The sequence below is a fragment of the Xenopus laevis genome, chromosome 2S (genome assembly GCF_017654675.1).
Source record: "Xenopus laevis strain J_2021 chromosome 2S, Xenopus_laevis_v10.1, whole genome shotgun sequence".
In the NCBI taxonomy this organism is placed as follows: Eukaryota; Metazoa; Chordata; class Amphibia; order Anura; family Pipidae; genus Xenopus; species Xenopus laevis.
This window is the reverse complement of record NC_054374.1, coordinates 150,146,548-150,174,113: the sequence shown is the minus strand read 5'-3', so window position 1 is coordinate 150,174,113 and position 27,566 is coordinate 150,146,548. Positions and strand designations below refer to the sequence as shown.

The 27,566-nt window shown below is 37.7% G+C and overlaps 1 protein-coding gene across 2 annotated transcripts in view; it reads right to left on the bottom strand.

Moving 5' to 3' along the window:
- Positions 1 to 4,240: 4,240 nt before the first annotated feature.
- cryl1.S (crystallin lambda 1 S homeolog) overlaps positions 4,241 to 27,566 on the bottom strand; it is a 39,321-nt gene continuing 15,995 nt past the window's right edge. For both annotated transcript variants that reach the window (XM_018250293.2, XM_018250294.2), the window contains 5 exons: positions 15,861 to 16,022; positions 13,913 to 14,107; positions 9,066 to 9,171; positions 6,665 to 6,771; positions 4,241 to 4,501 (listed from right to left, as the gene is read on the bottom strand). In XM_018250293.2, the coding sequence (XP_018105782.1) occupies positions 4,388 to 4,501; positions 6,665 to 6,771; positions 9,066 to 9,171; positions 13,913 to 14,107; positions 15,861 to 16,022 (684 nt within the window). In that variant the 3' untranslated portion in view covers positions 4,241 to 4,387. The remainder of the gene's footprint in view (positions 4,502 to 6,664; positions 6,772 to 9,065; positions 9,172 to 13,912; positions 14,108 to 15,860; positions 16,023 to 27,566) is intronic.

Below are 27,566 nucleotides of genomic sequence, written 5' to 3'. Positions count from 1 at the left end.
TTTACATTGGTCCATACATGAACTATTGCAAGGTCTGCCATATATATTCACTAAACATGCCTCCCATGGGGAGGGGGGACATACACAGGCCACTCATGACTCCTTATCTGTCATATCTGTACATTAAAGGAGAAATATCCTAAATAAATAACTGCTTTTAAATTATGTGTAAAAACCCAGTTGGGGAGAGGGAGTGAGCAGGATGGAACTTACTGAAGTATGGGATTTCCCTGGGGTTTTAGGATAGCACTATAATTTTTTTTAATCTGCAGGAAGTGGAGAGCAGTTGAATGCACATTTGGGTTTAAAACACATTGGGTGTATGAGTTTTTATTCACGTCCAACCCACATATTTGATTCTTAAGTTTATCTTTGATTCCGATACAAATTGTAGATACAGGCAAAATAATGCACCTGCATCAAGTAGATAAGGACGCAGCAGGAACAGTTCATATCGGTTAAATGTAGTTTTGCCTGCATTTACAATGGGCATTCATGGTGTATAAGCAGCGAGATATATTTCCCTCGATGGTAACACAGTCACTTTAACTAGTACCTTGAATAGTGGCTCCCATGTGGCAGGGGCTCGTGGTATCCACATACCTCATTAGGAAGATCATGACACACTTACAGAAGGGTCTTTGTTAAAGGGCATGTCAAGTCTAAAATAAAATAAGGCTAGAAATGCTGTATTTTATATACTAAATATAAACATGAAATTACTGCACCACAAGCCTAATCAAACAAATGATTTATGCTTTCAAAGTTGGCTACAGGGGGTCACCATCTTGTAACTTTGTTAAACATCTTTGCAAGACTAAGACTGTGCACATGCTCAGTGTGGTCTGGGCTGCTTAGGGTTCATCGTAAACAAAGCTGCTTGAGTTCTGCATGGCTGGGAAGTAAGGCGGGGGCTCCCCCTGCTGTACATAAGTATGATTGTTTCCCTGCTCAGCAGTTAGGGACCTTCTGACAATTCCTATCCACAGCAGTAAATGAAGGGAGAATTCACTGCATGCAGTCAGGTTTCTTATAAAAAAAAAACGGTACACATTTTTTAATTAAAGTATATTGGAGATAGGTTTCTTTTTCATTAAAGAAAGTAAAAATGGGATTTTATTTTTTTGCCTTTACATGCCCTTTAAAAATAAAACACTTCCGAATACATTCACTTTCATTCATGTTCTTGTGCAGCAGATGCTTACGCAGTCAAACTTAACGGATCAAAATTAGTGACAACCTCCCTCAGTGCTGCCCTTTAGCACAACATACACCCTAGTCCTTCCTACACACAACAGAACCTCTATAGAGTTATTTCCAAAATCAGCCATACTACTGTTCCCTTTGGGACAAGAGTCAGTGCAGGCCATACCCTCCCAGGGTTCTTCACTCCCAGAGTGGATCTTTTCCAATAGCAACAACTATTGTCTGTTCCAAAAAGCAACAACTCTAGTGAACTGAATCCAACTGCTAAATGGGGGAACAAAAAATCCCTGTTTTGTTTAAAGGGTAAGGCGTTTTTTGCAAAGGGGGCAGCGGGAGCACTCCAGGCTAAAAAAATACATCTTATTAATCAATGCACATTCCCTGGTCCCCTGTCACAAATAATTCAATATATATGCTAGTGCATGTGTGAATAAAAAAAAAGGGTTTTTAGTTAAAAAAATAAAATTGGTAAGCCACATCAAGGTAAACCCCACACGGTGGTTACTCGCTTACTGTTACTCATGAGCGCTGTGAGTGCCATCCCGCTGGCGATTTCTCATTATAGCCAGTGGGAAGGCAGGGGAAAGCAATTCAGGGAGATTGTCGGCCAGAAGAGGCGATTAGTCGACAGGCGACTAAATCTCTCCGTATCTCCCAGTGTGACCTTACCCTTACAATGACTGACCCGTTGTATGGGGAGAGATAAGCCCTTTTCTTAATAATGAAAGCAAATATTTATTGAAAAAACAAAGATCACAAAGCAGACAAGTTTGACACCTTATACATTTATAAAAATCACCAGCCCTCTACACATTGCATATTAACAAGTAAATGAAAATAAATAATTTTACCAAATCGGGGACATTACCTTGATCTAATTAAACTAATAAGAACATTTAGTGAACTAGTTAATTGACCATATCTATATAGTGCAGATTTTATCAAAGCTTGAGAGTATTTACAGCTTCAGGGATGCATTGAATTTATGGGCACAAATGGCCCTTAAAGGAGAAGGAAAGTTTAAAACTAAGTAAGCTTTATCAGAAAGGTCTATATAAATACACCAGTAAGTCCTTAAAGTAATGCTGTTCTGAGTCCTCTGTCAAAAGAAACACCACATTTCTTTCCTTCTATTGTGTACTCATGGGCTTCTGTATCAGACTTCCTGCTGTCAGCATAAACCTCCAGGGCTAGGGCTTGAGCATGCTCAGTTTGCTCCTCTCCCCCTCCCTGCTGTAATCTGAGCCCAGAGCTATGAGTGAACAGGGAGAGACTCAGGCAGGAAGTGATGTCACACCAAGCTAATATGGCAGCTGCTATCCTAAACAAACATAGACAGTGTCTAGAGCTGTTTACTCAGGTATAGAAAATAATTCTAAAGAATAAAAATTGTGTTCTAGCTTGCACTGTTGTGGTTTATCTTTTGGAAAACTGCCTTGGTAGCTTTCCTTCTCCTTTAAGATAAGTGGCCTATGGCCGTATGGGCAAGGAGCAAAGTTCAAAAACAAGCATCCTGAGCCTGAAGCTGCAACTCTATATACCTAGAATAAAGTCTTAGGTACTCTGGGCAGCTCAAGGACATTGGATGGTACTCCTTTCTGTTGTGTTTAATTCATTGGTTTGCTTGTTTTTATTTAATCAAATGGATGGTGAGCCATCTACTGCATAAGACACTGTATCAATTAGAAAAGTAAAGCATTATATTTACATCTGTTTACTATTATGATCAGAAAGCAATACAATTTTTAAGTTAAGGTTAAAGGTCAAGATAATAAAAATATCTTTAAAATCATCTTATTTCTAGAAAACAAAATAAAAATAACTTTGCTTTCAACCGAGCAATGATTGTGGCTAAGACTGAATGGGTGAGCTTTGTTAAGGCACTAAATGTAAGACGTTGCTAATACACTGGAATTAAAGAAAACAAGAGCAAAATAGCAGGCTTGCCAATTCAAATTAAGTGACTTAATTTCCTGAGTAATGAGTAATTTAAGGGCAATGGCGTGCCAGGAGATTAATCGCCAGCAGGGCCACCATCAGAATTCACAGTGCCCCGTACAATAAAATTTTCGGGCACCCCTACAAGTAAAAAAAAATAACATTGGGCTGCTGTAAAAAAAAAAAGAAGTTTGTGGCCAGGGACTGGTATAAGCAATAAAAAAAAACCTTGGTGGCCAGCCCCCTATGTTTAAAAAAAAACAAACATTAGTAGGCAGGGCCAACCCTAAGTAAAAAAAAAAATATTAGCAGCCAGGGCCCACCCAACCAGTGAAAAAAAACCATCAGCAGCCAGGGCCCCCCAAGTAAAAAAAAATATCAGCAACAAGGCCCCCCCCAAGTTAAAAAAAAAACACAGCGGCCAGGCCCCCCCAAATTAAAAAAAAAAGGTTTAAAATAAAAATTGGTGTCCGGCATGGCTCGGCATCTACTTCGGCATAATTTAACTCCTTCTTCAGGGCAAATCGGCTCCTTCTTTGGTGCAACTCGGTTCCTTCAGTGCAACTTGGCTCCTATTTCGGCGAAACTCGGCTCCTACTTCATCATCACTTCATCATCACAACTCGACTCATACTTTGGCACAACTCGGCTCCTACTCGGGCAGTTTAAGGGGGGCCCAGCTAATCCAGGAAATGCAGCACGGCTGGCCCCCCAGTGCCGCCCTGATCCCCAGTGATAAATCTCTTCTTCTGACCACGACTAATCTCCTGTAAAAGCTTTCCTATCTGCAATAATGTGAATCGCTGGTGGTAAAACACGTGTCGCTTCAGTCTTCCAAAATCACTTGAAGTTTCCTTTTGAGGCCACTTCAAGCGACTGAAGCAACACATGGGTTTTACCAGCAGCTATTCCAATTATTAATCTCTTGGTATGCCATTGCCTTTAGAGCTATGCTAAAAATTCCCATCAGATCTACAGCAGCATAATAAGTCAACTTGAAGCAGCTGTTAACATTTTATAAAGCAGGTCCAATCGATATCACTCACAATCTCTAATATACATATTTTATAAATCTATTGTTCTCCTGCTTGAAATATAACAAACAAGGAAAAGTGTTTATTTTTCTTGTCCAACATGCCTACATACTGAATCAGTGTTGCGACCATTGGTAGCAATCGTATTAGACGCTAATTGCAGATGCACCCAGTGACCATTTGAATCATCTCTAGATTCCATTATACAATTAATTCTTCTTCATTTCCTTCTTCAGCTTGGCTAGGTGACTCAGACAGGTGTTCCTATATTCTCTGCCAGCCTTGAGCTGATCATCTTTATCACGTTCATGTTCCCACAACGCCTGGAAAAAGTACAAAAAATTGGATCATCACTGCTGTTGCTGATAATAACTGCACAATATAATGCAAACCTTCCTTCACTTCAACAGGTGGTGTCACTGCACATAATTCTATAGCAGCTGTGCATGCATTTTCTTCATTTCTCCCCATCTGTCCTATTCTGCAGACATGCAGCTTGCAGGATAAAGTGCATCTGATGTGCATTCTGTCTTTGTAGCTTCATTGTATAGATACGGTTTTTCAGGGATCACACTTTTCTTAATCAAATCTTGATTTTATGGTATCTGGCAAAGTGTAGGCATTCAGACACATGCTGAGACTGTTAATCATCAAGTTATAATACTTTCCTCCAATAAAATAGAATTTACAGTATATACTCAACTTGTTCCAGGAATCTTCTGTACCTTGCAAGGGAGGTAACATTTTCTGGCTATAGAATATTGGCACACACTCTTTTATGAGTTGCATTATCCTGTGCTTGCTGATACACTGGGGCAGTTTACTTCTATATAATACACAAAAGCCATGAATATCTTGTAAATTATATCCTTATAAACGGTGAGTAGTGATGTCATCAGTTATAAACGGTGAGTAGTGATGTAATTTCTGTCACATGACTCACTAAAATTTGTGTATTATAATTAATAAAGTACCCCCAGTTGTAAAATATGAAGATATTATAAGTTACCTCGGAGTTCCATGACCTGTATAAAAACACTCGGCCTTCGGCCTCGTGTTTTTATATGGTCATGAAACTCCTCGGTAACTTATAATATCCTTATATTTTACAAGAGGGGGTACTTTATTCACTATATAATGTACTTACAGTGGAACAGTCTTATATGGGAGTTCTCATATCATTCATAGGAGGCATTTCTGTATTGGCCACAGCTGTAAGTGTCCTGCTAAAAGAATCCTCAGAGGATGCTTAATTCCTCAGTACCTAAATATGGCTAGGGAATACATGACTATGGTTGGTGAAAGGGAACAAGGGTTATTAGCCAGGTTAAATGTTGTGTTAACATTAGTGTAAAGGTAGCCATACACAGAAAGATCGCCAAGCGAGCGGACCTCTCCCCAATATGCCCACCTTGAGGTTGGCGATATCGGGCTGAACCGATCGTGTGCCCTAGGGCTCACAATCGGATCATAATGAAAGGTATACGGGCGGTGGGATCGCGGGACCACATCAACGAGCAGATGGGATTTTTACCCTTACCCGATCAACATCTGGCCGACTCTCGGCCATCGGGGGAAGCCCGTTGGAGGCTGCTGACATGGTCTAATGGGCAACTGGAGCCTAAAATAACTAAATAGTTTGTACTAATGAGAAAGTGTGTTTGTTACGACTGAAAGATATCCACTTGAGTATTGTAAACTGCACATCTTGCAGCCCCCTGTAAACAGAGAGGAGGGTGTGACTGAAGAAAGATTAACATTAGGAAAGGAAACAAAAAGACATGAGTTGTAGAGCCCAGTACTTGGGGTATTGCTTCATATCATACTGTTTACAGCATGATTACACATGGGTATTAGCAGGGTGTAATATACAAGTGTTTATACCTACACCAATGTAAATGTGGACAGTTCAGGTCAATTTGCATAGTCCTCAGGGCATACACTGTCTCCTGAGGTTATAACTTTGTAAATGGGACTTAATGCTGGATGGACAATAGCTGCAAGCATAACCCCTTCTTGCTATCTTCTTAGAAGACAATATATATGAAATTCAAGGCAGGGCATGCTGGGATGGGAAAATGCCTATGCAGAAATCAGGAAAAAATAGTGATTACGGCTTGCAGAATCCCTTATGGTTCTGGTGCAATTCTGGTGCAGTTCTAGCCTCTTAACTAACAGTTCCTACACACTGAGATGATATACATATAATTACTGTAGTGCTCCAGGGCCCTTCTTCTCTCACTTCAGCCCTCAACATTTATTAATTGTGTACTGTGTATAGCCCAGACTATATTTGCATGTTTCCAGGTCATCTCACATGAGAGGAATATGTCTCTAAAGAAGTAATATTCTTATGCAGGGTTGTGCAATGTTGGGTAGGTGCCATGCCACTCTGAGCCCTCTGGCAAGCAAGATATGAAAGGAATTAGTATATAATACGTAACTTATGGAAAACATGATCCAACATGATGGCGGTTAAAGCATACCTGATCAATTTTTTCTGCAATTTCTCCATCGAATTCTGGCACGGGCCCAAATGTTGCCAGTACACGCTTGATGCTTTCTCCATACCTCTCACAGTAGCTTTTGAACCCTGGCACACATTGCAACACAAGACTTTTCAGTTAACAAAGATCTAGTTTTACTGTTCAAAATTCACACACATGCTCAGTAAAGTATTATTGTTTAACAGACAATATAATAGAAATTATGTAAACTCCTTCTAATAGAAATAACTATACAGAAACATATCCGTAAATGGGTTATTTTCTGATCATAATGCCCAGATCTCTCAAACACAAGCCCTCAACCATTTAGTTTTCTGTGAAACTTTTGCTTATTGCTCCCCAAGCTTCAGATTCAATTAAAGTGCAAAATGAAGAGATCACACAGTGACAGTCTTACATCCAAAGTGCCACAACTAATGGCATATTACAAATCAAAACTTTTTACACTGTAAATTGAAGGAGAACAGCAATACATTTATTGAAAAACTAGGAGAAATGGCTATTGATAAATAGACAGCAAATTGGTAAATAAATATATATATATATATATATATATTATATGTTTTACTTTGAAAGCAGCTAGTAAGTTGCAGGTAAAACGTATTCGTCCCTTTTATAAAATGTATAATTAAACCATAGAATTCTTAATGAATCAGATGAAAATTGAGCATAGGACTGGCCAGATATGGGATGACTTTGACGTAGTTGGCCAGCTTAAATATATTGCAATATATGGACAAACAATCCCTGTGTTGTTTAAAGGGTAAGACATTTTTCAGTAGCAGTATGCACAAAATGTCTCTGTCTTAAATATATTGATAATGGGTTGAGTGCAGAGGAATCATGTATTTGTCTATATGTATTTTGTGGTCACACCCTCATTGCACCCCCGCCTAATGTTTTTAAAAACTAGTGGTGAGCACAACTTTCCCTTGTTTGTTATAGTTCTACAAGAGCAGTGACCAGCTCCATGTTGTAGCTCCCACCCCCTCCAACTATAGCCAGGTGATCCCACTGGAGTCTAATAAAAGGGCAGCCAAGTTTGGGAGTTTTACTTTGAAAGCAGCTAGTAAGTTGCAGGTAAAACGTATTCGTCCCTTTTATAAAATGTATAATTAAACCATAGAATTCTTAATGAATCAGATGAAAATTGAGCATAGGACTGGCCAGATATGGGATGACTTTGACGTAGTTGGCCAGCTTAAATATATTGCAATATATGGACAAACAATCCCTGTTTTGTTTAAAGGGTAAGGCATTTTTCAGTAGCAGTATGCACAAAATGTCTCTGTCTTAAATATATTGATAATGGGTTGAGTGCAGAGGAATCATGTATTTGTCTATATATATATATATATATATATATATATATATATATATATATATATATATATATACTGTATATATATATATATATATATATATATATATATATATATATATATATATATATATATATATATATATATATATATATATTGGACAATGAAGATATAATCCCTTATATCAAACACAATGTTCTAGTTTGCTTAGGTAATATATTATATATTTACAGAATGTGTAATATGCTCAAAAATACTTTGAAATCGAAGTTGGCTGCTGTGCATGTTTACTATTATTGTATATGGCTGTATTCAAACCACCGGTTACCATCAGGAGTGTTAACTAATAGAGTGAGGAAGATTGTAGACAAGCGGCTGTATTTATATGCAATTGTAATTTCCTGATTTAATCTGCAAGTAACATATAATGCCTGACCTCTTCTTGAATGAAATCCCTAGAAACAGAGCTCAGAGAGTTGCTGAGCTCAGCACACAAATCAGTTCACACTGCTATCATGTTAAACTATTAAATGGAATTAAAGAGCCACTCTTGTTAAAAGGAAGACCAAAGTCTTTCTTCCTGGACTCCTGGAATACAGTCTATTCAGTTCTCAGGTTTCTTTCTCATCAGCTGTTGGTTCTGTCATTGCCCTGTTATTTGGTCTCCGGGATTCTGGCCAGTTTTCTCTAAGCTCAGTCTTCAGTCAATGAGCAGGAGTTATTCAGAATGGAACCATTCCTACTAGATAATCAAAGTCACTTAAAGGCATAGGAAAGACCTGGGCATAATTCACTTGTAGAAGGGCCACAAGCTCATATAACAGAAGATTAGAATAAATGGTGAATTGACTGTAAGGCTAACGGTTGAGATTTGTACTTGCTTTTGAAAGAGCCAGGCATAGTGGTATTGTTAAAGTTGGACTTGTGGTAGAGATATTGCTAGAAAATGTGCTGATCAGATCCATCTACAGACCAATGCTACTCTTATAAGAGCTTGTTAGCCTGAAATAGGGTTTTGTGGTCAGAAGAGGAAAGCCAGTTTAAGATTCTAATCTTACCTTCTGCATTAAGGTGAGCAGTCTCTAGAGGGCCAAGAAAAGCATATCTCATCCCCAGTCCTTCAGACATCACAAGGTCCACATCCCTAGGCGATATAACTCCATCCTACATTGACATCAACAAAATATAAACAAAATCACTGTAGTATAGCGGTTTGAATTTTTTTCAAGCTTAATATACAATTAAGATTTACTAAAGTACTAGAACTTATACCCACATATGTAATATACTGCACTAAGTTTGCCCCAGAGCAGTAACCCATAGCAACCAATGAGATCTTTGCATTTAAACAGGTGACTGGTAAACTCCACCAACTGATTTGTTGCTATGGGTTACTGCCGCTGGGCAAACTTAGTGCCTTTTATTTCATAACCCCCATAAAGTTCTAAAGAAACATTTATTCAAATAATGTGCAAACCCCTCCTCCTCCAAACTCCAGACAGATCTATGCAAACATATATACAGGTATGGGACCTGTTATCCAGAATGCTTGGGACCTGGGATTTTCCAGATAAAAAATATTTCTATAATTTGGATCTTCATAATTTAAATCTACTAGAAAATCATGTAAACAATAAATAAACCCTATAGGCTGGTTTTGCTTCCAATAGGGATTAATTATATCTTAAAGCCCCCCAAATACGGGCCGTACACAGAGTCAGCAGCTTATTGGATCGTGTGTGTGGCCCTCTGACGGGCTTCCCCCGATCGATATCTGGCAGATGTCGATCGGGCCGGGTTAAAGATCGCGGCCGCATCTGTTTGTTGATCTGGTCCTGTGATCTGACCACCTGTATTGCCTGCATTGTGATTCGATCGTTGAGTCCTAGGTCCCATGATCGGATCAAACCGATATCGCCCACCTCAATGTGGGCATATCAGGGAGAGATCCACCCGTTTGGCGACATCGCCAAATAAGCAGATCTCCCTGTGTATGGCCACCTTTAGTTTGGATCAAGAACAAGGTACTGTTTTATTATTACAAAGAAAAAGGTAAAAGATTTTTCAAAATTTTAATTATTTGGATTAAATGGAGTCTATGGGAGATGGCCTTTCTGTAATGTGGTGCTTTCTGGTTTCCAGATAACGGATCCCATAACTGTACTTAAATTGCATAAGTTAAGGACTTATTCAGGCTTTGTTTCCCCTGTAGAAATTTTAGCCAAAAAAAGGGTGGAGTTTAAAAGGTAACTGACATGACCAAAAAAATGAGTAGAGAGTCAGGGACCACTAGCTGCCAGGGCATTTAATGGGTTGTTCAGCTTCCAAACATGTTTTTTCAGTTAAGTTGTCTTCAGATATTCACCAGAAATAAAGGTGTTAGGCCTTCACCTGTTATGTCCTGAGAGTGTCATGCCTTGCACTATTATTCACTAAGGCCTGTTTGTTTAATGTAACCTGAACATAACACAAGTGCAAGGTAAACAATAAGATTGCAGCCAACCAGCCTAAGATATTGGACTCTTAGACAAGAGTCGATACCATTTTTATGGAATCTATAGAAAATATCAAGAACCAGCTTTTAATGGTTTCATTAGACAAATAAATTAAGTAAATAAAAGTGAGGGCCATTTTTATGGTTCATTTCTCCAAACCATAACAGCAGTGGATGGAGGACCTCATAGAAATGACCCTCTTCCTTTTGAGAATCAGTCCTTAGGTATCAAGATTGCCAAAATCAATCTTACTATGTAAAAGTCAAAGGGAAAGAACAAAGATGTGCACATGTAAACACATTAAACCAGTTCTATGCAGTGAGTTAAATATGTAGGCAAAATAATACATTCAAATTTTTTAACATTAAAAAGGGAAAACTGAATCAACTGCAAAGGCAAAAATGCTTGAAAAAAAGTTCACAATTCTATCCAACAGGAATTGTATTGCCCCTGACGTGACATACATGACTAGATGGTTGGGCAATATGGTTGAAATTGGCTAATATTCCCAGCCACATCTAGGAGTGTAGTTTAAGGAAAGTGTGGGGCAGAGAGAACAAAAAGAATTTCTCAAACATATAAAATATGGGCTTGCTGGAAGAAGTTTAAGTCAGCAGAAGTTTTGTGCCAAGTGAAACGCGACTCCAAATAGGCTGTTTTGCAAAGGTCAGACTGACTCTGGTTTAGAAAAAATGTAGTGGGGTGTGAACTTAACATGCAAACATAGTCATTTTAACATGTTTTTTGCTTGCTGGCTTTGTAATAAGTAGATTTATTGTTTTTGGGAGAGCGTCTGGTGAAGAAGCCCATTAATGAATAAAGCAGGTTATACAAAGTTCAGTAATTGGGTTTGCTTATGTCTTCGATTGCACAAGTTAAAAGATGTATTTAATCATACAGCTATAAACATCAGAGAGAGAGAAAGGCAAACTGTGACAATAGAAGGATAAAAGAAAACCAATTAGCTGTAAACTAATGTCCTGATTTGTTTATGGCAAGCATAGTAAAGTCAAAGGACTGACAGAAGGCATCAGGTATGGTACAAGTGTTAGCACTGTGCTGCCCCGTGTAATAGGCCACTATAACACATTTAGTGGCCAGACTGTAAGAAAAAGAGAATGTCAAGCAAAGCAGTGGAGCCCTTGCACAGAATGGGGCCATAAAGTACTTTTTCTCCCATAAAGTACTGCTGGGGAACCATATCAGGGCCATCCAGTTTATAGCCCTATATTAGTATATGCTGTAAACCAGATGAAATTATACCTTTAAGCAAGAAGTCACCTCTTGGGGTATCTGGTCTACTGTTTGCAGCTCACAAAAAAGCAGCGAAGAGAAGTAACTGTACATTTTCCTGGTCCAATGGGCTTAGATAAAGTGAATGTACTTGTTACTATAAGGAAGCCTCTCTGCAGGGCACACAGTAATACTGGCAAACACATTTTATTGTCTTTATGCCATGTATGCTAGTCAGTGTTATTTCAAGATTCTGCATTATTAAGCTCACCATAATTACATGAGCATAGGGGGCATCACTGGTATCTTGGTACCATCTGCACTTTTAATTCCCCACTCTAGGCCTTGCTCTTCATACAATCTTGGCTCTGTTTCTGACTAGTGATACACCTTCGCAAACATTTTGCCCAAATACCAAACCAAATCTAAAAATGGTGAAAGAGAATCATCCGCTGCTGTTTTACAGGGTTATGGGAGATAGCTCATAGTACAAGTTGATCCAGGGACTAGTCCGATTGCCATCATGGAGTCAGGAAGGAATTTTTCCCCCTGGCAAATTGGAGAGGCTTCAATGGGGGTTTTTGCCTTCCTCTGGATCAACTGGCAGTTAGGCACGTTTTATATATAGACTTAAAAGGTTGAACTTGATGGACGTGTCTTTTTTTTAACCTATCTTACTATGTTACTTCCTTGTTTGCATGACGAAAAGTCACATGATTTTAAGAATTCAGATTTAGTTCAGCCAGGAATGAGGATTTGCCGGAATCGAAGTCTGCTGAAAAGACGTAATCCTGGTCAAATATTGAACCAAATCCTGGATCCAGAGCATCCCTATTTCTGATCTTGCTTAATGCTGCTGATACTATGTTTTCCTAGCCCAGATACCAAAACGTTGGCCTTTTTACTCATCACTGACCAGTGTCCATTGCCCTCATTCTGCATATTAATGTCACTTCACTGCCAGCTCACATCTTTGTCTCATATAGGAGAGGATAGGGTCCTGTTTTCATTATTACCTTTTGCTAGAGGGTCCTGTTTTGTCAAATCTCTACTGAGTCCCTACTGTCAGTGCTCAGTGTGACACAAACCTCCTAGGGCAAGGGTCTGTTAAAAATGTCTTTTCATGCAATGGCCTGTGGGACCATCATGGGTTCATCCAATTAGGAGGTATGATGCCTACAAAGATGTACTGACCTTGGCATTATTCAAGGTCAAGTATAGCAAAGCAAAAATAATAAAAACAGTTACAACAGTTTGCATGTTTTGAACAGGGATCGTTACACAAGAAGCTCTCAAAGAAGAGTGAAGTGTCAGGGTCCCACCATCGTATGCATGTACGTTTATGTAAAAAGTATTGACATTTTGACTGTTGTGGTAAAATTGAATGTGGCATGGGGACTGCAGGTTGACTATAGAGACACCCCAGGTTATTTAATAACAACAAATACATTTCTCAGACTCTAGCATTTCCTCAGCAAGCTACTGATCACTGTCAGCTTTTCCATCTACACTGTTAACTTGCCACAGGCAACAAATTCCGACCTGAACAGCAAAATATGGTTTAAAAAATGGATTCCTTTGACTGTTGCAAGTCGTGTTATCATGCTGTTTTGAGGAAAGTTAAGAAAGGGTGGTAGGGGAACTGCCAGTGCAGACACGTCTCGCCCTGTACATATTACTGTGTACAGAAAAGAAATGCACTATATGTCAAGTCAAGTATGGCAGTCAAGTTCTTCCACAGCCTAGCCCAAACTGTTGTCACAACAAAGAAAACACTCAATTGTCAAAAAAAAATAATTGTAGGCCTAGCCAAACCACAGAAAACAGTCCCAGACTATAATTCCACCTCCACCAAACATTACTGTCAGCATTATGTATTTAGGCAGATAGTGTTTATGCGGCATCTGTCGAACCTAGGATTCTCCATCAGACTGCCATACGGCCTAATGCCATTTCCACTTCTCTGGGGTTCAATGGCGGAGACCTGTGGACTACTCCAGAAGATATCTGGCACATATTAATCTTAGATATGTTTGCCTCTTATCCATAAAAATCCATGCTACACCTACAAATAGTTCCGGTGCAGACATTGCTTCCAGAGGCAGTAGTCATCAGTGAGTGTTCCAACTAAGCATGTCATTTTACAACGTAGATGAAGCAAACATCTGGTACTTTACCTGCACAAGTCTCCATGCTTCACTAATCACTGCATACTGAAGCCGATTCAACACAAACCCATCCATCTCCTTCATTAATTTCACTGGTGACTGACCAACCTTTTTCATAAGATTGTATGTTCTTTCAACTGTGGCAATTTCAGTTTGTGGATGGGGCACAAGTTCAACCAATGGAACATAATATGGTGGGTTCACCTAAAAACAGAAGAACATCCATCTAAATTTAGACTTCGAGTATAACAATAGGCAACCTTAAAAATTTTTGACTGAAATATATAAATTATATATATGCATTTCCTTTAAAGGAATTTCGATACTCCACAAAACCTTACAGCCATTTCATACACTGAAACACCTTTCAAATATACTCTCGTTAAACACTTCCATTGGAGTAAAAGCTATTCGTAAATTTAATTGGTATTGAAAGCAGCATCTCTCTGATTGTTTCTATCACCTGCACTACTGGCTCTGACTTCTGGAAAAATGTAGCAGAATTCAACTGCTTTACAGACCCGAACTAGAAACTACTTCTGCTACACTGTTTCATTGAGTCAGAACCAGAAAACAGAAAGAGATACACAAATGCTACATTTAACTGCAAATCTTTTTACAAATAACTTTTTTTTTTAATTAATGTATAATGGAAAGTTGCTTAGACTTGTTAGGGTGGTGGCACATGGGGAGATTAGTCACCCAGCGACAAATCTCTCCAAATTCCTTCCCACCGGCAAGAATACAAATCGATGTCGGGATGCATACATTTCCGAAGTAGCCCGAGGTTCCCTCACAAGGAAACTTCAGGCGACATCGAAAATCCAAAGCAATTTGTATGTCATCCCGCTGGCAATTCGTATTCTTGCTGGCAGGAAGGCATTTTGGGGACATTAGTCGCCCGAAGTAGAGAAGATTTATCGCTGGGTTACTAATCTCCCCATCTGCAACTACCCTTAGTTGTCTTGCTTCCTCAACTAATTTGCGTTGGAAGATCCCAAAAACTCCTGTGCTTCTTAGGGCAGAGACACACGCTCAGATTCGGGGAGATTAGTTGCCCAGCGACTAAATCTCCTCGAATCTGAGCGTGTGTCTCTGCCCTTAATGTATAGGATATACCTGCTTATCTTGAGCTCATGTGCTAATTGGTATGCAGGGCAGATAAACTGAACACTGGTTTAATATGTAATACCAGTGTCGGACTGGCCCACTGGGATACCAGGAAAGCTCCCGGTGGGCCCAGGTGTCAGTGGTCCCTCATGCTGCTAAACTTTTGTCCTATTTCACGGCCATTCCCTATTTCTATGAGAACAAAGAGGCTAAATAGATGGAATAATAGATTATAGTATGTAAAGAAAACAAACTAGGAGAATAGAGATTGATTGAGGAGATTAAGAATATTAGTACTGAGAGTGGGCCTCTAAGCCCCTAAAATTTTATGATGGGCCCCTGGTCTAAGTGTGGGCCCCTGGTGTTCCAGTCCAACGCTGCATCATACGAACATCATCCCATCTTTACAGCTAAATCATCTTAAAAGTTTTGGTTGCAAACAGACACATATGAATGTGACAAATGTATTAGGGTTGTTAATAGTACTTGTGTTTTTTTTTTTTAAACCATTTAATGAATGTCTCTTATTTATGCTTTTATTGAAAGGGGCCCACAAATGGAATAAAGGAACACCATGAGAGAAAGTAAAAGAAAGAGGGCTCAATTACCACTGGGGATGCACTGCTCCCTACATGGCACACTGCTGCGTCTGTAGCATACAGGGGAAGGGCCTGCCCCAAACTGAGAGGGTTTAGGCAAAATAGCCAGTTCCAATAATTACAAGAGGTATCTGAAAACTGTTGGCACTTAGTGTTTATCTGATGTATAGTGCACCATATTGCACTTTTCCATTTGTACTATATATTGCAGAAAAATGTACCTTCCCTGAAAAAGGAAAAACACTTACAGGATGCGCAACAATGCAGTTCTTGACATGCTGTAGTCCAGTAAACATACTTGTAGGTGAAAGGCAGGATGTTGAGCTACTTATTATCGTTGAGTCATTGACATAAAGATCTAATTCTGAAAAAATCTTCAGTTTTAGGTCTAGATTCTCAGGAACACACTCCTATAAATGAAAATGAAATAAGGCTTTATATTAGCATGCTAAATCCTATAAAGTAAGGTTAATACAGAGATAAACCATTTGATACTAATATGTTTTTCATCAAGCAAAGGATTTATTTGGGTCCATCTCCCTTGTTCTGTACGTATATTATAATATAAAGGGCCATTTACAGTAAAGAGAAAAGATCAGGAAGGACTTCACATATTGGGAAGAAATTATTATTCACTATTTAAAGTCCTTACCTATCATTTGCACTGGTATCACAAGAATTGCACCAGTTATCCAGAATGCTCGGGACCTGGGGCTTTCCGGATAACGGATCTTTCCGTAGGATATTCATACCTTAAGTCTGCTAGAAAATCAGGTAAACATTAAATAAGTCTGAGAGGCTTGTTCTGCTTCCAATAAGGATTAATTATATCTTAGTTTGGATAAAGTACAAGGTACTGTTTTATTAGAGAAAAAAGGATATGTTTAAAAAAAATTGATTATTTGGATTAAATCTATGGGTCTATGGGAGACAGTCTTTCCATAATTAGGAGCTTTCTGGATAATGGTTTTCTGGATAAAGGATTTCATACCTGTATTTGTTTTATAATATTTACACAAGGTTTGGAGAAACTACTTTTTAGTTTTTCTTAAATTGCAGATCCCTATATTTTGACATTTTAAGAACCACTTTAAGACACAATTTGTATAGTCCCTTCTTAAAACAGATATGTGTACTGTACATTTTGGGCCGCCTCACTCTCTGGATACTGTACGACAACAGTAAGGGGCACATTTACTTAGCTTGAGTGAAGGAATAGAATAAAAAATACTTTGAATTTCGAAGGTTTTTTTGGCTACTTCGACCATCGAATTGGCTACTTCGACCTTCGACTACGACTTCGAATCGAACGATTCAAACTAAAAATCGTTCGACTATTCGACCATTCGATAGTCTAATTACTGTCTCTTTAAAAAAAACTTCGACCCCCTACTTCGCCACCTAAAACCTACCGAGCATCAATGTTAGCCTATGGGGAAGGTCCCCATAGGCTTTCCTAGCTTTTTTTGATCGAAGGAAAATCGTTCGATCGATGGATTAAAATCCTTCGAATCGTTTGATTCAAAGGATTTAATGGTTCCATCGAACGATTTTTCCTACGATCGTTCGAACGAACGAATAGCGGTAAATCCTTCGACTTCCATATTCGAAGTCGAAGGATTTTACTTAGAAGGTCGAATATGGAGGATTAATTAACCCTCGATATTCAAACCTAAGTAAATGTGCCCCTGAAAGTGTAAACAGCTTCTTTGACAATTACGGTAATTTCATCCAAGGCTTCAGTGCAAAGCCATAAAAGAAAGGCAAAGAATAGTCTCTTTGTCAGAGAGAATGCTGAAATGCTCTGCTTTTCAGATCAAATGATAATCGGGGGTAAAAGAGATCAAGGTTGCAAGAAACTAAATTGATTATACAAAGGCATAAATGGCCCATTTGCTATTTGCTCATCCTGGTAGAATTGTATTCTGATTTTGGACCACTCCAATAAAGTTCCCCCTTAATTACAAGCACACAATCCACATAGAGAATATTGAACTTTCCAAAGAACATCACATAGTGCTGGTTGGCTTAAGAAACAACAGACATACCTAAAGACCTTTCTATGCAATGGGAAGTGAACTATAAAGTTAAGGAAAAAAAAAAAGCTACCCATTAAATCAGATGCACAAACGAAACACAAAATTAGCAAGCTCAGTTAATAGCAGCACAAGTAATTATGATCCCATAAGTAATCACAATTATAGAGATCAGTTCAGGCTACACAGGATATTACATTCCTATATTTGATGATAAATTATAGAGATCATTTTAACCTGTGAAGACATAATATTTATTTATAGATTTTATGGGGCTGAGTTACTAACATAGGTGCTAAATTGTACCAGTGCTGTTACCCACTGCAACCAATAAGTAGTTCGTTTTTTCTATAAGGAAATAGAAGTATAAATCTGATTGGTTGTTATGGGTAACAACTGCATAGGTCATTAGGGGGTTATGTATCAAAATCAGAAAATATCTTGTTCGGGAAAAACTCAAAATATGAGTACCGCAACTTTTCGGATTTGTCGTCCGAAAACCATAAAATCTTCAGATTATTGCATGAAACCCAGCGCAGATCAGGATATCTTTGAGACTTATCCCATTGACTTCTACATGAACTAGGCAGGTCTGAGTTGGAGGATTTTTAACACCCTCTGGGTTTAATAAATGTCGAAAAATTCAAGTTTTTGCCCCCATTTATTTGGCAAAATCTTAGGGGCAGATTTATCAAAGGCCAAGGTGAATTTTCTAATGAAAAGAATTAGAATTTCAAGCTAATTTTTGTGTACTTCAACTAGGGAATAGTCCAAATTCGATTAAAATTTAAAAAAAATGAAAACATTTGAATACTAAAATTTATCATGTACTGTCAATTGCTGGACTTTGAAAATCAAAGTTTTTTTTGGGAAAAACTTTGAATCGAATTCGATCGAATGCTCTGTTTCTTCGATTCCTACGATTCGAATTCGGCCAAATATGGACCTATTTTGATCAAAAACTGACCTATTCAACGAAAAAAAAAACTTTGATTTAATTTCGGTTGAATTCGAATATCAAAGTTTTTCCAATTTGAAATTTGACCCTTGATAAATATGCCCTTTAGTATTCAGTCAAATACAAAAACATTGGATTTGATGCATTCACTCACAATATGGACCCCAATGCTTTGCAAGACCTAGAGGAAATAAACATCTCTGAAATTACCCAGTGCTGGAAAAATAGAGAGGAAGAAGAGAGACACAGGTTTTTTATTGAAAATAAAGGTGACAGGTTGGGTATCCTTGAACCAAAAATTTCAGTGGTATGAAACAATGACCTGAAGGAGAAATAAAGGTATGGGATCCGTTATCCGGAAACCCGTTAACCAGAAAGCTCCGAATTATGGAAAGGCTGTCTCCCATAGACTCCATTTTATTCAAATCCAAATTTTAAAAATGTATTTCATTTTTCTCTGTAATAATAAAACAGTAGCTTGTACTTGATCCCAACTAAGATATAATTAATCCTTATTGGAAGCAAAACCAGCCTATTGGGTTTATTTAATGTTTACATAATTTTCTAATAGATATAGGGGCAGATTTATCAAGGGTCGAAGTGAATTCGAGGGAATTTTTGTAAAAAAATTCGAAATTCAAAGTAATTTTTTGGATACTTCGACCATCGAATAGGATACTATGACTTCGAATTTACTTCGACTTTGATTCAAAGTAAAAATCATTCGAATATTCGACCTTTTCGATAATCGAAGTACTGTCTCTTTAAAAAAGCTTCGACTTCAATAGTTCGCCAAATTAAACCTACCGAAGTGCTATTTTAGCCAATGGGGACCTTCTACAACCATTTTCTTTAGAGTCTTTAGAGGTCGAAGGAAAATCCTTCGATCGATCGCTAAAATCTGCAGTCTAATTTTTATTCGACTGCAGGATTGCCAAATTTGTTGAAAAAACGTAGAATTCGATATTCGAATTCTACGTTTTTTAATTCGATGGTCGAATTTCGAAGTTTTTTGTACATCGAAATTCGACCCTTGATAAATTTGCCCCTTAAGGTATGAAGAACCAAATAACAGAAAGATCCGTTATCCAGAAAACCCCAGGTCCCGAGCAGTCTGGATAACAGATCCGATACCTGAATCATCAACTACACTGTAAACTTTTACTCAAGAGTAAGAACTAGAAAACAGAAAGGGATAAACAAATATTGCTTCCAGTTGTAATTACATATATGAATTAAGTGAAAAGAACATACAGTTTTAAACTAATATTTAGTGGAAAGTTGCTTAGGGGCAGATTTACATATGGTCAAATATCGAGGGTTAATTAACCCTCGATATTCAGCTGCCGAATGTAAATACTTCGAAGTCGAAGGATTTACCGCAATTAGTTTGATCGAACGATTAAAACCTTCGATTCGAAGGATTTTAATCCATCGATCAAACGATTTTTCTACGACCAAAAAAACATGTGAAAGCCTTCCCCATAGGCTAACATTGCACCTCGGTAGGTTTTAGGTGGCAAAGTAGGGGGTCGAAGTTTTTTTTAAAGAGACAGTACTTCGACTATCGAGTAGTTGAATATTCAAACGATTTTTAGTTCGAATCGTTCAATTCAAAGTCGTAGTCGAAGGTCGAAGTAGCCAATTCGATGGTCGAAGTAGCCAAAAAAAAACATTCGAAATTCAACGTTTTTTTTATTCTATTCCTTCACTCCAACAAAGTAAATGTGCCCCCTAGTGTATCATTTACTTTAGTTATGTAAGAAAAAAAAAACGGTTTTGGGAGGAAATAAAGTTACAATCCTATAGTACTTTCATGAACACAGACATGGTGCCAGTCAAGTCTAAGGAAAAATCTGGAATTATATGTGGAGAAAAGTTTTTCTCCGTGAATTAGTTTTTGGTAGTGTGTTAATCTATATTTTTATTCTTCTGACGTCTATACAGTCTTTTCCTCTGTGCTTCTTATCCAGTGGAGACATGTTTTTCTAAGAAAATTTAATTATTTTAATGGACTAGTAATTAAATAAGTGTAATAAAACAAGCTGTTCTAGATGCCACATTAAAAAAGAGCAAGAAAAGCAAAAATATTTCAAAACACTGGATTATGTATAAAGTATTACAGCATGAGCCATGTGCTTTTTTTCAGTTGTGTCTTTGCAAGTTAAAGTTAAATGCCTTTTGCCACCCGCTTTGCCAGAGACTGCAGAAAACAAAAACAAAAGTAAAAGAATGCTGAAGATGAGAAAGTAAGGTTGGGTGCAACACTGAGGGGGTTATTTATCAAAGTCCGAATTTATCTCAATATTTTCTGAAAAAAACTCCACACAGGTTTTTTGGGCTTATTTATTAATACACTTTGCCGAAAATTTTTGTTTGAGGGAAAATATCGTGAAAAATCAGATTTTCACGTTTTTTTTCTGATTTTTTATCCGATTTTCAAGATTTTTTCGCATTTTTCACCCGAATACTAAGAATTATGCCCGAAAACTCAAAACCCCAGCGCACATCAAAAAATCATTGGGACTTGTCCCATTCACTTATATGCAACCTCGACGGGTCTGAGATGCCGGATTTTCAGATTTTGACTTTTCCCATCCCTGGGGTTTAATAAATTCCGAAAAATTCGTGATTTTTGCATTCGGAGTTTAGTAAATAACCCCCTATGTGGTCAATAAAATGTGATCGTCTAAATCCAAAACACGCACTGCTTTGCACCTCAATGGATTAAAGGAACAGTAACACCAAAAAATTCAAGTGTTCAAGGAACGACAATAAAATGCACAGTTGCCATGCACTGGTAAAACTGCTGTGTTTGCTTCAGAAAAAAATAAACTATAGTTTACATAAACAAGCTGCTGTGTAGTCATGGGGGCAACCATTCAAGCACAGGATACAAAGAAGATAACAAATAAGTTCTGAAGAATCCCATTATATACTACAGAGCTTATCTGTTATCTGATGTGTGCCTTTTCTCCTTTTTCAGCTTTGAATGGCTGCTCCCATGGTTACACAGCAGCTTGTTTATATAAACTATAGTAGTACTTATCTGTTATCTACTGTGTATCCTGTGCTTGAATGGCTGCCCCCATGGCTACACAACAGCTTGTTTATATAAACTATAGTAGTACTTATCTGTTATCTACTGTGTATCCTGTGCTTGAATGGCTGCCCCCATGGCTACACAACAGCTTGTTTATATAAACTATAGTAGTACTTATCTGTTATCTACTGTGTATCCTGTGCTTGAATGGCTGCCCCCATGGCTACACAACAGCTTGTTTATATAAACTATAGTAGTACTTATCTGTTATCTACTGTGTATCCTGTGCTTGAATGGCTGCCCCATGGCTACACAGCAGCTTGTTTGTATAAACTTTTGTCAAGTTTCTGAAGTTTTGCCAGTGCAGCACAACAGTACATTATATTCTCATTACTTTAAAACACCTTTTATTTTTTGATGTTACTGTTTCTTTAATTCTGCACCTCACTGTCTCTACAGTCAAAATGCTAATGGGACTTCCATGACATTAAAAAAATGTCAGAAATGTTTATTCCAAGAGAGAGCAGTATTGTTTTGCCTTTGGAAAAAAAAACATATTAACACCAGGGGCGTTTTTATAAACGTACAAAATTTGCCAAGCATTCACCAAGACAAGGGGCCCAACATCTGCTATAATGTTTGACTGAAGAATCCTCCTAATACAGGAGGGCCCATACTTTACTAATGCGGGGTCTACTTTAGTGATGTTGTCCTATTATGATTTACATCCATAATATCACTGTTAGCATTCTGTTCCATGGAAAATATTACTTAAATATGATATTGATTTATTAGAATTTGTATTAATATATTTTAATTACAGAATAAATATCTGAATTAAAAGAATAAAACTAAAGGGTGATTTAGTCGAGCTGTTTGTTGATAGTGTCTTGAGATCACCAACTAAAGGTCTACTGGTAGATCCCCACCTATCTTTTGGACCCTGCCCTAATAGATTGGGACAGCTGCAGGGGGCCCACCAATAGGATCCTTTACCCAAGACTCATCTGCACCTTAAATTGGCCCTGATCACCATTCTAATCACTTCTTGAATGTAAATCAGAATCTGTATGATATCTTGAGACACGTGTCTAAGGTGAGAGTGCTGATTAGCATAGTAAAAATTTTAAAACTGCAATATGTTAATGTCACAGCACACAAAAATTCCAACAATGCATCGTCCACAGCAAATGATCCAGGGCTTCACAACAACCTAGCAGAGGGGCACTAAATATGCTACACACAATCTAAAAACACACCCATAGGCTACCTAACAAGAACAGACTAGTACACAGATACCCATCTAGAGCACAAACCTATTCTAGAAGTGATTCTGTCCATATACATACAATTTACCTTCAACGCCTGATCACTGCAACATCTCAATGTCCCCTTTTATGGGCAAAATGAACACAAACGTTACAAGGAAAATCTTAAAAACACAACATATTATTTATGTCAAATTTAAATTCCAAACAGTATTTTAACTATATGTTTAAAGGACCAGTAACAGCAAAAATGTTCTAAAAAATTTCGTTAGTATGCTACGAAAAAAAGATTCCAAGATCTCTGATTGCGCTCCTCTTCAGAAACGGCGACGATCCATCGTGCGGAGCTCGATTTAACCTCCCTGGCTATCTCCTATAAGGAAGGCAGGGAGGAGAAATGGAGCACCGCACGATGGATCGCTGATCGCCTTTTCTGAAGAGGACCTCAACGGGAGTTTCGGTAAGTTATTTCTTAATAAAGACTTAGGAGGTTATTTACTAAACTCAGAATGCAAAAATTATGAAAAATTCATGATTTTTTTTTTTATAAAATCTGACTTTTAAAAAACTCACGAAGTTTTCAGAATTTATTAAACCCCGAAGATGGAAAAGTCTGAATCTGAAAATCCAGCATCTCAGACCTGTCGAGGTTGCATAAAAGTCAAAGGGAGAAGTCCCAATGGTTTTTTGATGTGTGCTGGGTTTTGGGCAATACCCTGATGTTTTCGGAGTTTTTGGGTGAAAATTAAAAAAAAATCTTGAAAATCTGATGAAAAAGTCAGAAAAATTTGGGAAAATCTGATTTTTTTTCCAGTGAAGCTAATTTTCGGGAAAATGTACTAATAAATAAGCGTAAAAAACCTGAGCGGATTTGATCAGAGTTTGCAGCAGAAAATATTGAGATAAATTCGGACTTTGATAAATAATCCCCTAAATGGCTTTAAAGTTTAATATGTGTTTGTGGGGTTTTTTTTTTGTAGCTACTAACTAATTTTTTAAATATTTTTTTTGCTGTTACTGGTCCTTTAAGTGGCAGTTATAGAAGTCGGGAATGTGCTACGACTGTATGTTTATTTTTTCTCAATAAAGAATACAACACTAAAATCAACAATGTATCAAAGTTAGCTCTTCTTGAATTTGTTTATTTTTTTTATTTATTAAGGGTAAATAATATTGTATGATTGGTTTACTTAATTTTAGATAGAATATCACCAACATGTTTCTAAGTATACAATTATTAAAATTTTCCTATTTTTTCTAAATTTCCAATTATGTAAAAAGATTACAGAAGTACAGGTATGGGATCCATTATTTAAAAACCTGTTAACCGGAAAGCTCTGAAAGGCCATCTCCCATAGACTTCCATTTTATCTAAAAAAACAAATTTTTAAAAATGATTTCCTTTTCGTCTTTAATAATAAAACAGTACCTTGTAATTGATCCAAACTAAGATATAATTAATCCTTATTGGAAGCAAAACCAACCTATTGGGTTTATTTAATGTTAACATGATTTTCTAGTAGACTTAAGGTATGAAGATCCAAATTACAGAAAGATCTGTTATCCAGAAAGCCCCAGGTCCCGAGCATTCTGGATAACAGGTCCCATACCCATATATGTATATAATCCAGTTTGCTGTACGCTATTTTGCAATAAGATGCACTAGCATAGAAGCATACGCTTGAGTGGGGTTCCTTCAAAGAAACAGAGGCTGCTTAAAGGAAAACTATACCCCCCAAACAATGTAGGTCTCTATTAAAAGATATTGCATAAAACAGCTCATGTATAAAACCCTGCTTCATGTAAATTAACCATTATCATAATAATATACTTTTTTAGTAGTATGTGCCATTGGGTAATCATAAATAGAAAATTGCCATTTTAAAAAATAAGGGCCGCCCCCTGAGATCGTAAGATTCACTGTGCACACATACAAACCACATGTAAGGTCACATGAGCCAATTAACAGACAGAGTTCTGCCTTTTGCTTCCTCCCTTCTTCCTGTTACAGTTAGAGTTGTAGTATTTCTGGTCAGGTGATCTCTGAGGCAGCACAGATAGAGTCACGAAATGGTGGTTCAAGGCAAGAGATGTAAAAGGGCAATATTTATGTAAATATACAGTATATTCCAGTTTGGTAAGATTCTTTAATATGTCATTCAATTTGATATAAACTATCTCTTGCTTAAGTATTCATTTTGGGGTTATAGTTTTCCTTTAATTGACTTCTTGTAAAACTGACTGGGAGTGTGTGAATAGGACAGGGACCTGTAAGTTGTATGCTCCAACTTACAGGAGGAAGTGACTGATGGGAATGATGTATAATGCCTATAAATTGCTGAGTAAATATACCAGTGCTATAAAATACAAAAATGAATTCTCAACAAATATTCAACAGAGCATGATCAAAGTATAACTCAATCTATAGATCTTATAATGCCTGAAGGTGGCCATACTCGGGTCAATGAAAGCTGCCAATTTGGACTCTACAGACAGCTTATTGGCTCATGGTTCGGGTCCTCCTGATAGGCTGTGCTGCTGATAACTGGCAGGTTACATTCCTTTGGGCAAGGAACAATATAATTTGTAATGCTCTTCACAAAGTAGAATGGATAATGGGGACATCTAGTGGCAAGCTGAGGCTCCAAAAGCAAATAGCAAATATACAACCCGAACACAATAATTTTATTTATTTATTTTAAACTAGGCTGGGATTGCATGCAAGAGAAATCATGCTAAGTTATTATTCTATCCATTATGGAAAAGGAGCTTGGAGTCCTTGTAGATGATAAACTTGGCTGTAGCAAGCAATGCCAGTCAGCAGCATCAAGGGCAAATAAGGTCTTGAACTGTATTAAAAGGGGCATAAAGTCACGGGAGGAGGGGGTCATTCTTCCACTTTATAGAGCACTGGTAAGGCCCCATCTAGAATATGCCATACAATTTTGGTCTCCATCACTCAAATCGGACATTATTGTATTAGAGAAGGTACAGAGAAGGGCAACTAAGCTGGTAAAAGGTATGGAAAATCTTAGCTATGAGGTGAAGAGGCGCTTAAGGGGTGAAATGATAGCTATGTATAAATATATAAGGGGATCATATAATAATCTCTCTAATGCTTTATTTACCAGTAGGTCTTTTCAGCTGACACAAGGTCATCCATTCCGATTAGTAGAAAAGAGGTTCTGCCTAAATATTCGGAAGGGGTTTGTTTCAAGTGAGAGCTGTGAAGATGTGGAATTCTCTCCCTGAATCAGTGGTACAGGCTGATACATTAATTGCTTTAAGAAGGGGTTGGATGGATTTTTAGCAAATGAGGGAATACAGGTTTATGGAAGATAGCTCATAGTACAAGTTGATCCAGGGGCCACACCATACAGATCTTAGCCTGCAAAAAAACACAAGATACAATTTTGTGGCCCCACTGCTTCTTCTGCTGCACTGCCTCTTCTAAAACACTGGGGCTCATTTATCAACACTGGGCAAATTTGCCCACGGGCTGTTACCTATAGCAACCAATCAGATTGCTGCATTCATTGTTCTTCTTGCAGCTGGCTTTAATCTAATCACTGATCCCAGTGTTGATAAATAAGCCCCACTGTCTCTGTCCGTATGGCATACCTCCCAACTGTCCCGTTTTTAGAGGGACAGTCCCTCTTTTGACAGCTCAACCAGCAGTCCCTCGTTTGTACTGGCAAGTCCCGTTTTTCTCTGTATTAAAAGGCCAGAAAAAGAAACAAAGCTTCTAACTTAATTGGCTTTTGGCAGAGGGCCTAGAACAGCCACAGCAGCAGATGATACTTTTGTAACAATTTCAAAATTTTCGCGGCAACTTTTTTGTCCCTCTTTTTATTTCCGAAATGTTGGGAGGTATGCGTTTGGTGTGGCCCTAGCCTTATTTTTCATGTATTTGCTAGACAAGAATGTATGAGTACAAAGCTTATTTGGTGCACAGTGTACAGCAATGTCAGCTAAATAGATGATATATCTGCAAGTGGCAACTAGACCAACTATAACCAAATCATATTACATATACACAGTAGCACTTCTTAATTCTCAGTTTGAGTTTTTTCCAACCACAAGTCTGTGGTGTAAACATAAACGCATGCCTTCTGATTTGTTTACTTGTTCAGTTTCTCATAAATCTCTTCCTACTAAACCTGTACTCGTTTCACCATTTCTATTCTATTCCTGTACTGCAACTCTGAGCTGACACTGTTGAGCTATAACAATAAACACATGAATAAATCCATAAATACTCACCTTCACAGTGAACAAAGAGAACAGTAAATTCACTGAGTGGCATTTAGATCATTATTGACATAGAGATATTAAAGCAGATGCTTTAACTGTGCTCTGTTTATTTAGAAAATATTTCCTTATGATTAATCATGTAAAAAAAAACCCACAATACATCTGAACCAGGTAATTAAAGTGCTTTACAAAACAGTTCCCTATGGAATAATGCTGGCAAGACAAGTACATATCCACCATACAGTTCAGTCCATTTCCAATCATACTGCATAAGGGTATGTGTGTATATGACCCCTTCTTTTATCTTATCAGCCTATGTTTGAATGGCACTAGGGAGGCAGCAAACCCAGTTTATTTGGTTTGGCAGAAAGTCAACTGAATTTAAAACTCTGGAC